The sequence below is a fragment of the Poecilia latipinna genome, unplaced genomic scaffold, assembly GCF_001443285.1.
Source record: "Poecilia latipinna isolate Pla-1442-1.1 unplaced genomic scaffold, P_latipinna-1.0 Scaffold495, whole genome shotgun sequence".
NCBI lineage: Eukaryota > Metazoa > Chordata > Actinopteri > Cyprinodontiformes > Poeciliidae > Poecilia > Poecilia latipinna.
In genome coordinates, this window is record NW_015113111.1 from 147,410 (window position 1) to 163,417 (window position 16,008).

Sequence of the window (16,008 nt, forward strand, 5' to 3'; positions counted from 1 at the left end):
TATTGATCAGCTGAGGCTCTGTGTAGTCTCGAGTCCAGACAGTCACGCGGATCCTGAGCGATTATTGAGCTCAAGTCGCGCACCCCGATGACATGTCCACTCGAAGGTATCTTGGCCTCGGGACACAGAGGAGAGATCTCATTAAAAGTGATTTGTAAATTGCCAAAGGTGGCGGGCGAGCGGTGGAAAGGAGGAGGTGAGAGCAGTTCAGTCAGCCACCCAGATGGCTTGCCTCCTGTTGGCATGTGTGTGTGTTTTTTGTTGTTGTGCATATAGTACTGTAATCTATATGGTTCTGACTTTATATATAGTTCCAACAGGTGAGAGAGATTAAGTTGAAATTTAGTTCCTAAGTCGAGAATGAGGACAAATGTACCCCAGGGGGGCAGATCATTAGACTAATTCGATGCAGACCTACATTTTAATTCATTTCCTTAGACATACTTTTTAAATATTTATTGTAGCCCTACACCATATGCATTCACGTTTGCACAGCCAACAATGTAATTCTTACATCATTTTATATTTGACAGCTTTTAAAAAGAAGACTGTGTTGAATCCCTTAAAACCTTTTACCACAAATAATTGTTGATCATGAAAAAAAAAAAAACACAATAACCTGATTACATAAATACTCACTGCACCGTAAAGTAGATTAGATTTGTCTGTCAGCTTATAAGTGTGATAACTTCAACTTATGTTCAAAACTGAAGAACAACTTTGAGAAACAAGAGAACTGTAGACCCGCTGCCTTCTGGATAGCTTGAATATTGTTCCCTTTATCTGTAAAATTTTAAAGTATTTTATCCAGCCTGGATGTTTTTTTTTTTTTTTTGAAAGAAAAGCCCTTTATCTCAAAATACAGAGAAAATTCAAGATTTTCTCTCCTATAAAACAAGTCAGTAATTGGCAGAAATTCCTATGAAGCACCTTCATCATTGCTATCGATCTCTTGTTTTTACCCATTTGGGAGAATAGTCCAGTTTCACCAATGTCATCGTTTTGCAGCATTTTTTGAATTTTCTTAGAAAAAAAAGTACATCTTCACTATCTCTTGTGACATGCTATAATTTTTTTTATGCCCTTGTTCTTGCTGATACCTTTGCATGATGAGATGCTCTGGATATTTATTTATTTATTTATTTATTTATTTATTTATTTATTTATTTATTTATTTATTATTAAGTTTTTTTTTGCAAATTATGGCTTTAAAAATATGTAAGTTGGTAAATATAATGGTTTATCTTAATTTTGGGATAATTAGATTTGGCTCAAAATAAAAAGGTAGGAAGACATTTGAAATCATTTGTATTTGTCTCTAGACCAAAACCTGTTGTTCTAAGGAGAGCTTGTACACTTTTAAGAGTCACTGTATAAAGAAAAACAACACTGCCTCCCACTGAACAAAAAAAACTAAATCTGAGTCTTTGCAAATATGCACATAAAACAATTTCTTTCACCACATTGCCTACCACAATCTGGTGGCTTTACTTGGATAAGGTTCAGCTGAAACTACTTGTTAAGACTCCCTTTATAAAAGACTGACCAGATTTGGGAAAACAAACTAAAAAAGTCTGCTGATATAATTGAATCCACATATTCCTGATTGCAAGCCAGGCACTGAAAAACCATCATGAAAAGCCTTCTAAACAGGGGGGGCGGGGGGGAACCTTTACTTTTTGATTACTTGGCTGCCTTTCCCCCTTCCCCCCGATGATTTTAACACACAGCCTGGCCTGAAGCAAATATGTAGTTACCTCACTTACCCCGTTCAGAGACCTGTCTACTCTCTAAAGACGAAGAAGAAACATAAATGAGGCTGAATTAAAAATGAAGCTCTTCTGGGAAGCAGGAAAAAGTCAAATATGCCGAAGAGGAACGGTGAGGGCAACAGGAGAGTCATGCAGGTATTTGATTATGTAGTCATCTTAGCAAACCTTGACTCTCAGCCTGATCTACCCCTGCTAATAAACCCTGAGGAAGACCTGAATGCATCTAGACTGTGTTTTTCTGCTGCAGATTATACAGAATTTTAATTATAAACACGTGAATGGCTGGTGTGCATAAATGTTTCACCATATTGATCAGCCAAGGCACATCTGACAGGCCCTCAGGATAAAAGGCTGAATTAATTTTTTCTTTACCTTATTATTTATTTTTTATTTTTTTGCTAAATAGGCTACTGCAGAACTCACCAGAAACTTTTTAAAGCCCAGTTCTGAAAAGGCTGTCCTCGAAGGGCCATAAAGGGTTTTATCGTCATCCCGAGAATCAACACAGTTTATGTGCAACCAGGGATTTGTCCAAGTAAGGAACTGAGCTTTTTTTTTTTTTTTTAAAGCATCTTTATTTTTTATTAGTTTGTTTCTGTACTTAAATAATACACACCAGTCTTAGTTTGACAGATAACACGAGAGGAACTGTCTGGTGTTGTGTGACGGAGAAATAAAAGCAATAGATGAAAATATATTTACAAGGCATGTTGAGACAAAGAAAGTAAGGACAAAAATGTGGCAAAAAAAAAACAAGATGCAGCCTTTAAGCAAAGAATAAGGAGAGGAGGATAATGAGCAAAGTCACTCAGCCATGGAAGCAGTGCGCACATTTACTTATTAACACACTTATATTCCTGCATCAATGCAAACATATTCACAGTGGAGTGCACGCGCTCTGGCATGTGCGTCCCTCTTCCACGCCGTACATAAACACATCAGCATTATGCATGGAAATGGTAGATTGTGGAGATGAAAGCCCCTTCAGATCACTTGCTGCTCCATGACACAGTCGTAGCCTGTCGAGCTCAGAAGTGTGTGCTTATGCCATCGACGGGGTCCGCTGGGACGCGGTGAAGTCTCTTTGTTCGAGTTTGATGTGCCCTGATTGTAATACATGGATTCTAGCCGTGAAAGTGAATAGAAGTTTCCAGGTCTGGCTTTTGATTAAGAAACCTATCGAACCGTAGGCGGCTTCAGAATAGCTCTCAGATTAATTAGTTAGCACCTGCCCTCCCAAGCTGCAATCAAAGCCAGAGCAGTGGCCAAGCAGGTGATTTCACATGGCCTCAGCCTTGTACAATAAATGGATTTTAGGGAGCTTATTGATTATGTATGTATATGTACAAGATGTATAAGTGGTTATGAAACAAAAATAAGGATTTTTAAAAAATTATTATTATTTATATTGGAAGCTCAGATGATGACGCGCCACATATGTGATAGTCATTTAAAGCAACAACAAAATGATTTCCTTACCTTAAATGTGACATTTTAAATCCATCAGTTTACTTAGGCAGAGGATGAGAGCTCAAAGTAATAAAACACAGCAACTTTGATACACAACGTTGAGTGTGTTATCTGCTTTAAGTGTTGCTCTCTCTCAATCTTCCACAGTCTAAATGTAATTCATTCATTTAGATCTTAAGAAATGCATTTTCCTTTTAAATAGCTTCTAATACCTCTGTGGTTCCTTTAATTGACACATTCCCAATTCTCTCTCTCTCTCTCTCTCTCTCTCTCTCTCTCTCTCTCTCTCTCTCTCTATATATATATATATATATATATATATATATATATATATTGCAAACTTTGAGTCTTCCCACTCAGTAAGCATTCACAGTAAAGGGTGATGTTGTCAGTTTTCGCATGAACACCCTTGTGCAGGGCTGCTTAAGTCTGGTTTAATGAGGGAAAAACCTCACAAGAGCTTTTAAAAAAGGTCACACCCGCAACTTCAACTTGAGTTATACCCACTGCAGCCGTGTTGGATATTGTACTAAGGGCTGCTCAGAAAACATTGGCTTTCTATATTGGAAATAAAACTTTTGAGCAGGTATAGTCCTCTTCATAAGGTTTCCCTCTACATCACCAGCTGCTGGGTAAGCAGGTGACACATTTAAGGGATAATGGGTATTAAAGATTTACTAGGTTATATGTTGTAATCCTGAAGCTATTACTTGCTGTGGTGAGAGTACACAATAAAACCAGTCAGTGATTTAACAATCGTCTCACATAATACAATAAATCAGTTTTGTGGGGGATTTTTATGTTTTGAGATGTGAAATATGGAGACGTATAAAAAGTATAATGAAGTCATTTTTTTCTGTTTTTAAGTTATTTGTACAAATACTTATGTTAGTTTAACAGCTTAAAGCATGCACTGACTGAATGTGAAATTGCTGCCTTCATGCCAATATATTTGATATCAATGGGCAGGTGGCCACAAGAGAGATATCAGGAGAGAAATAACGGCTAACAAGACGATGGTGGAAACAACATACATGGTATTTCAAGAAAAGGAAAAAACTAAGCTAGGTATTAAACTACAGAGTCTTTGTGTTTTAAATGTTAACTGGTGTAAAACTATACTTATGCAAATTGATGTTAGGTATTGTTTGTAGCTGTAGAGCTTTTAGAGCTCTTGTGCTTTTAGTCCATTTTTGCTCGTGTGTCGCCTTTCTCCCCCCTTTCCCTTCTTTTAAAATCCCCTATTCTCCCTTTTTTTTTTTTTTTTTTTTTTTTTTTGCCCGAGCTGTTTTCTTTGGCTGAATCCTCCTCTTGTACTCTCAACTCTTTTGTGTCATCTCTTTTGTCTCATTTCCTCACTTGTCCTCCCAATTCCTTTCAGCACACATACTGTAAAAATCTCTCTCCTCTCCTTGGCTTGCCTCCCCGTTCCTCTCCTCTCCTCGTTATGTTGTAATTGGAGCTCGAAACCTCGAGACAAACAGCTCAGTGTTCGTCGGGCTGACAGACAGCCTGTTGGCTTCCATTAAGCTTTAACAAGCGATCGGGATTGGGAGAGAAGTTGTGGAAGGACAGAGTGCCCAGCCAGCTGTTTTTATTGTCACCCCTGGTAGCAACCGCAGAAATGTGTCACAACAACACACACATGCTGCCAAATATCTGTGCATGTTGCACATAACGTTTAGCCATTGGCTATAAATGTTTGCTTAGCTTTTGTTCATCCAAGAAAAATCATAAGTTTGCGATAATGGGGCGTCCACGCGCAGGAGGAAATGCTGAACCGGTCTGTCTCCTTTTTAGTCGGGACCATTCCCCCCTGTGTGAATGTGACAGCACTGTTATTGCAGTATGCAGAACTTAATCAGAAGTGTCACGCAGCAACCCTGAACCACAGTGGAGATAAATGTCATCTGTAACCTCTGCAGAGCATTTCCAGATGTAGCGTGTGTGTGAAAGATTGCAGATTTGTGGTCATTAATTTTCTCTCCCTCTGAAACGGTCTGTGCTTTTTGGCCTTTTCATTTTTGGTTTAGAAAGTAGCCAAAGCTCTGGTCAATCAGTTAAACCTGACACTCTTGACCTCTTTTTATTTGTATCTGTTTTAACCAGCAGATGTTTTTTTTTTGTGTGTGTGTATATGTGTGTGTGTGTGTGTGTGTTACATTTGCAGATTTGGGGAGAGAAACTTTAACTTCACTTAAAAAAAAAGCAACTTTTGAGCCAAACTTGTAGATTTTAACGTAGAATAATGGCTGCTGAGCTATTAGAAAAAACACAGCATTTAGCCAATCAGGTCCAGCAACCAAGAGCTGACTTTGTGATCATATTGGGGGGGGGAAGAAGACTGTGAGGGAATTTTAAATTAGAGTTCAACAATATTTGGAAACCATGAGATTTTTCTACAGAAACATGTGAAGTTTTAATACGCCATAAACCTTTTTCACAATTTGTCACGTTGCAAAAACGTTGATGTGTTTTATTAGGATTTGATGTGGCAGACCAATAAGTAGCAGTACATGCATGTGAAGAAGAATGATAAAGTGATGTTTTCCAGCTGCACAAATAAAAATGCTGAGGTGTTTGATACATTGGCGATCACAGAAGTGTTTTCTGTACCACCCTATAAATAAAATCAAGTATAACTAATTGCCTAGATAAATCACCTATAAAATACATAAAATCTTCCTGCGTGTAATTTACTATCAGTATAAATACATCTGTGATGACTTGAGGTTAGTTGAAGAGCATTAATGATTATCATGAAGACCCACTAATGTAAGTCAGGAAACCAGTCAGGAAGAAAGTTATGAAAAAGGTTAGAAGAGATTGCAAAACAGTATCGCAAACTCTGAACACACAAAGCGCTGTTGAGCGCGTTATCTAGCAGGAAGGTTTGTTGCACAACCGTTTCCAGTTTTTTTGCAAACAGGGACATTTTTTTGCGAAAGCTGTGCAAAGGACACAGAGGAAAACGTGTTCTTGTCAGATTTGTAATTATAGCACTAGGTTAGATATGGGAGAGACACAAAACTCTGCACATCACCGTTACAAAACAATTCCTATTGTGAAACACGGTGGTGGTAGTATCATGCTGTGGTGATGAAGCCTGTATAACATAATGGTTTAGAGTAAATTATATTCATGCATTAGAGTGGTCCAGGCAAAAAACAGATTTGAGTTTAATTGAAAATTAGAAGCATCACTCTGCGTCCGATCTGAGTCTGAGCAGAAATTCATGTGAAAAGCTGGTGGACTCAAGATGTGTTGCTTTAGTTGCAATTCAAGGGGTATGAATACGTTTGCAAGCCCCTTCACAGAAAGTTTTTGCTCATGCCAAGACTCTAATTACATTTTTAAAGGGAAAAGTAATACTCGGTTAAAAAAAACATTTATCATTTAAGCTTAAATCTATCAAATACTTAAAAAAAAAACATATTTTATCTGAAAACAATACTGGGAAGGAGAAGTTGTCGTAGTTTTGAGTTATTATGAATCGTGCAGCTCAGAAAAGAAACCCTCGGAACCTTTTGCTAAATACCTTAAAGCACGTTTTTAAATCTATTATCCTGGGCCAACTTCAAGAGGAGTTCTTTTTTTTTTTTTCTTCCAAAAATTAATATTCAGAAGTGGTGCCGAACTAAGGGAGAGCTGATGTGAAAAGAAATTAGGGAAGAGAGGGTCATGGCATCACACAAAAGAGTGAATTAAAAGCAAATTTTGCATAAATTCACATTAATCCCCTGATAAAATATGACTGGGAATGTAGGGCAGGATTCCTCTGATGAGGTGAAGAACTAAAACGTTCCTGTCACATCTTTAACGAACAATAACTACAACCCGCTTTCATGCGGCTCTACTCTTATCAGTCTGGTAATAAAGGAGTAATTAGTGCTGGACGGATATTGATTCACCAACATGGCCTGTTGATTTACGGCAGGTCTCGATCAATGGGAAAGGCAAACTTGTTGAGGACGTTGATTTGCATCGACAGCGATGAGGATCCTTTGTCTGAACTCTGAGGTCCAATTGTTGGCAACACAAAATGGATAAAAGGCTTAAGAAATGTCTGTGTCGTTGTCATCTTGGCTTTTTAGTGGGCAGTTTTGCTTTTAGGTTGTGAATAAAAAGCTCAACAGTGAAATTATTGACTAAAGAAAAACAGAAAATGTTAATCCATTTAAATTTCCTTTGAGACGACACTAATCAAAAGTTTTGCCCTTTTTAAAAATAAATACTTGTCAGAAAGTGTCATTAAATGTCATTAAATGTGATGTTTTCCTGCCCCCTTGAGAGGAATGCTAACAATGGTGCAAACCTTTTTAAAAAAAGATGCCCAATGTTTTGTTTGAGGACATATTTAATAACACCATCTCACTGAAATGTTCTTTTTTTTTTTTTCCTTTGTTACTATTTAGCAGATGCAATCATGCTGACAGGCTGGAAGCTGTGCTTCTACCACACAAGCTCAAAGCATTTTGTAGCAGAAGAAAAAGTGATGAATAGTGCCCACATTCATTTCTTACCAGAAATGACACATGTAAGATTGTCTGAACCACTTGACGCTGTTTTAAGGAGTAATAGTTTGAATGCTTTGTATTGTCCAAATAAATGTGAATGAGTCTGTAATGGAAAACAGAAGTAAGACAAATGTGTTCCTTGTTTTTTTTTTCTTTTTTTCTATCTTCAAACAAGCTAAATAATATAAAGATTCAGTTTGAATTTTACATGCATACATCACAGACATGAATACCTTAATAAATTTGCACCCAGGTTTATTTAGACTGACTGACAGCAGAGCATCCAATGTTTTTTGTTTTGTTTTGTTTTTTTAAAAAAAACAAGAACGAGATTGACATTTTGAAGTCGATCTGGATTTTCTCTATTCTACCAGGTAATACAACGTATGCACACAGGCTTGAAATCACCCGCAGAAAATTTTGGTAAATGTTTCAAACAAGCTACAGAGAAACAAAATGCTCGAAGCCACAGACAAGTTTAGCCAGGAGAAGTAAAACCAGAAGAGTCGCAGTGAAGCAACTGATGAAAATTCAATTGAAGCTTTTTAATTAGATGTGAAAAGTATCTTCATTGATCAACTAAGGTAGTTGCCAGTTACAAATGAAGTATTTTTTTGCTTTCCCTTCACACTCTTTGAGTTTTAGTATAGGCTTTATTATTTTTGATACTTGCACGTTACACAAGAACCCCGAAGCGAATGAATGTTTTTAGCTGAAATCAGAATTGCCTCGCACTCTTGTGGACAATGATTCATGATCTTTATTTTCCATAAGCGACTAACTGTGATTTTTAGCTAATCTAAGTTAGATTTAAAACCTTCAGCTTAATTCAAAATCCAAATAGTTTTCATTTATTTACTTGGTGTTTCTGTTATTATTAGAGGCACTCATGACTCTCTAATCCCACAGGATGCAGCTGTGGTTTGAATCCCAAGCAGGGTTACTGTATGTCGTTGTGCTGCCGCGGTAATTACGCTAATTTACTTTGGGGAGAAACATTTACATTTCTTGAATCTGCGTCTGTAGATTGTGGCTTCCTCTTTTGCCCTGTTGTTATACCTGCTGTGCATTTTTCCCATCACAGTAATTGCTCCTTATAGAATCTCAGGTCTGGGCCCAGACAGGAACATATATATACTGTTGCCGTTAATTCTTAGTTTCCGTCCTGTGCATATTAACAGCTTAACATGTACAACATCACCTCTGGTGCGGCGCGGCGGTTTAAGGGTTTTTCACAGGGTTTAATCTACCATTCCTCAGCTTAATGCCGATGTGTCTAGAGTAACACTTTACATTACAAAGCCACAGGCCACATTAATTACCCACCAGGCCAAGTCTCACTGCAGGATCTTCTACACAAACAACTTCCCGAGTACCCATTAAAAAATAATTCATCAAACCATAAAAAAAAAAAAATGTTTATTTAAAAAAAAAAAAAACAGGGACTTTTTTCTGGAATACTTTCATTCCTTCTCTCTTTTTCTGCATAGAGTTAGTGAGTAAGTGGTTTCCAATTCCTATTAATGATATCCATTAATTTTCTGTGAAAAAGGATTTATTTTCCTGTCCTTGTGGAGACACTTTGCCTCTGCCACTATTGCTGCTGTAATTTAACAACTATTACTACTGTTTGTCTAAGCCCCCAAATGCTCAAGTTTGCTTTAGGCAACTCTCTGTCTTTCTCCCTCTCTTTATCTCTCTTTCTCTCTTTGTAATTCATTCCTCTTTTCCTCATCTGCTTTTCTCCAATCTGCTTCCCTTGGCACAATTTCATTGTATTCACCGCTGTTGGTCCCAGGAGCTTGTGGAGCCAAAAAAAAAAAAAAAAAAACTTTTCTTCTGGCATTTTTCTAATTGATCCATGGCAGCCTGCGCTGTGGTCTCGCTGTAGTCTTGTCTTCAATAATTCATAAGCGTTTTCACAGAGAGGGACTTCATTAAATGTACTTGTATAAAGATTATATGGAATATTTTCATTTGCACATGTGACATCCTTTATCCATAAACACACTGATAAATGTTCAAGACATGAAAGGCAGACATTTATTATTCCAGTGCAATGATTTAAAAGAAAAAAGCCTTGCATATTTACTATAGATAACATAAGCCTATAATAAAAAAACTAAATGATAAAGATAAAACAGTAGGCTAAAACATCAGTGACTATATAACAAATGTTCTAATAATGGGCATTTCTCAGATGTTGCCTGTGCGTAACAAATAATTCAAACTGCCAGCTCACAGTGATTTGCAGTGATTTGTAAATGATCGTAATGCAACAGTATTGCTGTAAGCAGACATTTGTTGTTTCTATACTGTTTATATTCTTATGACAGAATCAGTTTTCCTCAGCATCTTCATTTCCAATAATCTAGCCAGGTAATACTTTTGCATATCCATGATGATTTGTGTTGTCTGCAAATGTTTTGATACTTTTTTAAGACATGAACCTTCATCCCTTGTTTCTATTATTATTATTTGAAGTTCTTTCATTCTGACTCAGTTCACCTACAAAAATATGCTTCTGTAAAATGAAATTAGCTCCTTTACCCTTGTGTCGTTTTCTTAGAAATGGTTTTGCAATGTCATTCGCACATTTGTCTTATATTTTGAATTCTTCTTTTTGGAAAAAAAACAAAACATGATGCATCAACAAAGGTTTTTGATGTGTGCTTCATCGGTGGGACTATGAAGTCATTACCTCTAATTTGGCCTGGTTCACCCCCATTAATCAGCTTCTTTCTTAAGATTTAGTTAAATAAAATGTTTTTTTTATTCATTTGTCATTAGAAATCAACACCCTTTGCTCTGCCAGTGCTGCTATTTTGAGAAAATCCCCTCAGCTGCTCAAATAAGCTGAGTATTCTGTGCCTCATGATAATACTTATAGCTGTTTGTGAGGCCACAATGAGGAAAAGATGTCGTCCGATGAGTCATTACTTGCACAGCTCTTCATTTAACAGGTCATTCTATATTAATATTTTTGCAATTAGTGTGCAGATAACACATAAGTCATCCGGACTTATGTGTAAGAGCCAATAAGTGTATGTTTACTTTTGTTCCAAAGTTGTTGTTGTTCAGATATTTTATTAGGTGCCAAAAGTAATTTGTCAGGTTTTTCAATTTAAATGTAATTCAGTTACAGAGCGATGATGCAGTTTTCCGTAACCAAATTTTTGTAGATGAAGTTGCACGAGGTTGCCCTCACCTCTGTTGTTTACTGTAAACACTGCAGATTTTATGAAATGAAAACATTTGATTATTACTCACCATTACTGCCAGACTTGGCTTTCTCCCTGTAAAGCTAATGTTGCAAAACATGTTACGGTTGAGAGCCATTCTCAATCAGGAAGACAGTTATTATAGCCATTAAAATCACTATCCACTTTATGTAATGAAGGCAATTAACCAGAGCTACCTTGGCTGGAAAACATATGCTCATTCCCACCCACAGAGGGAAGGGAGAAAGTAAGTCGTTTTATTTGGCCGTTCATTAACTCCCACAAGTTTAATACAGGAAATATTTACGCCATTAAGACGGTTCCACAAGTTGACTGACGACCCTCCTGTCTTTGTGTGTTGTTGCTTCTTCCTCTGCAGGAATACTGTTTCAGGAGAGTTTCATCGAGGAGCCGGACGGCCTGGTGTCCGTAAACCTGCTGGTGGTGTCTGCCGTTTCAGCCTTCTCCACAGGAGCCATCCTCTCTGGTCTCACTGTCTGCTGGATCATGAGCCACAGGAGCTCCCGCGGCTCTGGAGCCAACGGCGCCCGTCGCAAAAACGACAAAGAGCAGACCATGCTGGGGCAGGGTCGCAGCGGCTCGGTAATGAGCGTGACCAGAACGAGCGGAGGCGAGAGGCGGCGCTCGCAGCCAGATAACCTGTTTGTGATGCCCAACGGTTGGCCTAAAGGAGAGATTGACCCAGGTTTACTGCCCACTCCCGAGCAGACCCCGCTGCAGCAGAAACGAGTCATGCGCCTCCCAGACGCCGACTGGGACCAGAGCCAGACCTTCCTCACCTCCGTGGGAAACCCATGTCCCAGCAACGCTGTCATCTACCTGAGCTCCAAGTTTCTGCACGGAGGCGGCGGAGGCGGGGGTTTGGTACGGATAGAGGACCCCGGCGAGGTGGTCCTGCCCACACACTCTGATCGCCAGCGTTACCTCATCCTTGCCACCCAAAGAGGCGAGCACGGAGGCAGCCGTCCCACCGGCAGCCTGAGGAACTCAGCAGGAGAGTACATCTACCCTGCCACTCCCCAGGATTCGCCAGATCGACGTAGGGTGGTCTCTGCTCCCACCCCACATGTGGACTACGGAGAGCCTCGTTGGAGTCACGAGACGCTCAACTACAACAGCAACAACGGCATGCCCTATTACGCCCAGCGCCAGGGTCTCATCAGGCCAGACGTGCACGGACCTCGAGGTCTGGGAGAGCTGGCTGAATTCAGCCACCTGCTGGGGAAGAACATGGGAGAGCACGCCCCCAGTGGCCAATGAGGTGAAGTGAAGCGAGTGTTGATGCCAAGCTCTATGGGTTAAAAAAAAAAAAAAAAAAAAAAAAAAAAAACATTCCTGCCAACAGAAAACTGGAAAATATCCACCCCCCAGACTCGCCGTCCTGATCCGACCTTATCCTTTCTGTCCTCTCTCGCTGTCATTCAATGTCCTGACGCCATTCAGAGAGAGGCAGAGAGAAAAGAGTTGAAAGTTGAGAGAATTCTCAAACCATTCAGTTTCTCTGTTCATAACCTGTGGTGTGCCACCCGCAGCTCATAGCTCTGACACAACAAGTCTCACAGGAAGGTAAAGAGTGGGGCCAAGAAGAAATAGGAACCTTCTTGAAAAGACAGCTGAAGGATTTATACCTATAACAACAACAACGAAAAAAAAAACAATATTCCTTGTGAGGGCAAATGTGACATGGCCCCCTTGACCACTTCGTTCATTGCTAAGTCATGATCGGACCTTCTTTTTGGTGAATTATTTTTTTGTCTCTGTTGTCTTGTGCCAGTGGCATCCAGCAGACAACGATGTGCTTCACTTTGGATTTCAGATGAGACAAAACTGTCGTAGCTCTGCCAGAGGACCTTGAAGAAGACAGAAGTCATACATCATGTAAGGGTGTGTGTTTGGCCACAGCAACCCCAACCAGCGTCCTGTCTTAACTGTGAAGTATGGCTATATAATGAATTTGGTGATAATATTGTTTATACAGAAATGATTTTATTGTGTGTAATTTTAAGTGTGATTACCAATCAGAAGCTTAAGCGGCTGATCAGTGGCTAGTTAGGGCTGTACAGAGCCATGGTGAAGTAAGAGAAAGCAATAATTAGCTAAATGAATGACAATGACGAGAAAAGGACTATCTAATTTAAGTATTTTTTTATAAAATGAGTCTTTACAACGAAGACGAGGACAGTTTCTGGCTCCCTCCACATGCCTGGGTCTGTCTGACCCGACCCACATCGAGGCCTCCCTGGGACCCGCGGTGCATTTGAAGAAGGGGGAATGTGAGCTGTCTGGCGATCTGACCGAGGCGGAGAGGCTCCGCCGCTTGGGAGCTCCATTCAGTCTCTTCTGCCGACACTGAGCCTCTTTGTGCCCCGGGCGCAGGAAGAAACTGCGGCCACAAATAACAATTAAGAGTCAGGGACCTGACTCATCACAGCGTAGCAGAATAGCAATGAGGAGAGCTTCAGCTCCGTCCAGTCAGGTTCGGGCATCTCCTGCGGATCACCGGTCGCGGCAAATCACTCAGTCGGCAGAGCGGGGAGGACCTGGGGCCCGAAGCCGCAGCGTGGGTCAGTGTCGGGACACGGCTAACCATCACAATGGTCATCCCTGGTGGCTTCGTCCCTTTTTTATTTTTTTGTCCCTTTCAGTGTGACTCCCAACAAAAGCGGGATAAAGAAAACAGATGGTCGTGCGCGCACTTGGGTGTGGAGTTTCTCTTTCACTCCGTTGTCTGATCTTTTCATGTTTTATGTTTTTTTTTTGTCCGCTTTCATCCTTTCTTGATTCAAATGTGTAGATATGCTTAGCTTTAATCCATCTGGGTCAGGGTTCGTTAAAAGGTGGCATTTAGCTCTGTTTGCGTCTGTCAGCTTGTGTATGAGAGAGTCTCTTAGGGCTTGTTTACATCACTGTGTTGCTCATATTGAGTGCAAGAAACGGCTTTGATCAGTTTCGCTCTCGCCCAACCCTTCTTATCTTTTCAACCCCATCCGCCTTACATTTACAAATAGGTACTAACAGTGTCACTGCTTTGTGTGGGAGTCGTGTGTGCTGCTGCAAAAAGTATCAGATTGGGCCTAAAATCCTGCTGAAGTAGAAGAACAAGTTGGCTCTTTTCCTTTACATGATTGATATTGTTAATATAACAAGACCACATGTGTTTTATGATTTATAGCTTAGCTTAAAAGGGTCTGGCAAAAAAAAAAAAAAAAAAACTCAATAATGCACACTGCCTTGCAAAATTATTTACGCCCTCTGAACTTTTCCACAATTAGTTTCATTACAGTAGCAAAGCTTAATGTACTTAATTGGGATTTTATTTTATAGACCAATATGGAGTAGTGTGTTACTGTAAAGTGGAAGAAAAATGTTACATCATTTTCAAAAATGTTTTGCAAATAAAACTCCACAAAAGTAGGAAATGCATTTGGATTCAGTTCCCTGACTCTCGATACAAGTGTTAGAAGTGCCTGTTGTTGCAGTTATTCTTTGAGCTGTGTCTCTACAAACTTTAACTTATTGATCCTGTTCTTCTTTAGAAATCTTCTCAAATTCAGTCAGTTTGGATAGAGATCTTCTCACTCATTTGGATTTAGGAGCAGACTTTGACTGGACCAGTCGAACCCAAAACATTTCATTGTGTCTCTTGCTGTGTGGAACCTCTGAGCTTGTCTCCTATCAGGCTGATGTTCAGTATTAGTAATAGCATGCCATGTCCCTTTCCTTGGCTTATGGCAGACTGCAAACTAAAATAAACATACAGGTGGACTGTGCTTACCCTGAATTTTATTTAGTGATATCAGAATGAAGGGGGTTGAATATAAACACTCTTATTTATACAAACGCATCAGAAAGCCATATATCCTCTTCCTTCCACGAAACAGTTTTGAAGAAATGCACAAGAGTTTGTCTTAACATGATGTGAAGAATCTCAAAGGTTACGAACATTTTCTGGAAACACGGTACAGGACTAGTTGTCCCCTCTGATTTACCTCGCATTTGACCCAAATGTTGAAACTCTTCTGTAAATTAGGAAATGCATCATGTTTTCAGCCACTGCCGTTTGGCAATATGATGGTTCACCGAACTGAGCAAAAGAGCACCGGACCCCCAGGCTGAGTTACAGTGGAATTAAAATGTAGAAAAATAACAGCATGGTGTAACATGCAGAGGGACAAAAACAGCTAGACCAAACCATTTTATTAGTGAGAAACCTGGTGGCAGAGACAGCCTTGTGTCACTCTGCCTCCTCACCAATTGGTACTTTTAATATATATATATATATATATATATATATATATATATATATATATATATATATATATAGATATAGATATTTTTTTTTTTTAATTTTGTCTCAACCTCTTTCGATTACATTCATGTAAGCAAACCAGTTTTTCCCCATGCAATTCACCATTGGCATATCAGTTTATTTTTGTTAGCAGTAAAGTATTTTTTATGAATAATTCATAGTTATGACAGAATGCCCACGTTTTCACATAATTATAATTTAATTTCCCAGTTTTATTTTCAGAACATCTCAAATCACTCTGTCCACTGGTTGCGGTTTTAATTCCTCTTCAGGCCATTCGATGCAATGAAATGAGACATTATGATGTCAGATCAAAGAACAACAACTACACGCGTATTTATGCTAGTAGCCGTTATTTGTGTGAAACATCCAGTGGGAGGTTTAAGCTGATGCATGGCTGCTATGAAGAATCCTTTGGGTAATAACCTTTAGTTATACCTAAAAAAATTTGATATCAAATTACGAAAAGTACAAAAAAATGAACGCTCTTGCCAGGGTTAAATGACGAGCCCCTCACAGTCCACAAAGAGCAAAGAAAAGCTAGGCCTCTATGAAAATAAAATCACACATTTTTATTTTCTATTAACAGTTTACTCTAATTGTTTATGTTTTAGAAACTCATTTAGTTGCCATGTGTGATCTTATGTATACAAAACTTAATATTTATTCTAAATATACAGACATTTCGCTACCATTAT

At 39.1% G+C, this 16,008-nt stretch overlaps 1 protein-coding gene across 2 annotated transcripts in view; it reads left to right on the forward strand.

The window, feature by feature from the left end:
* sema6bb (sema domain, transmembrane domain (TM), and cytoplasmic domain, (semaphorin) 6Bb) overlaps positions 1–14,392 on the forward strand; it is a 92,726-nt gene extending 78,334 nt beyond the window's left edge. For both annotated transcript variants that reach the window (XM_015040081.1, XM_015040082.1), the window contains one exon: positions 11,360–14,392. In XM_015040081.1, coding sequence (XP_014895567.1) covers positions 11,360–12,261 — 902 coding nt within the window. In that variant the 3' untranslated portion in view covers positions 12,262–14,392. The remainder of the gene's footprint in view (positions 1–11,359) is intronic.
* The last annotated feature ends 1,616 nt before the right edge of the window (positions 14,393–16,008 follow it).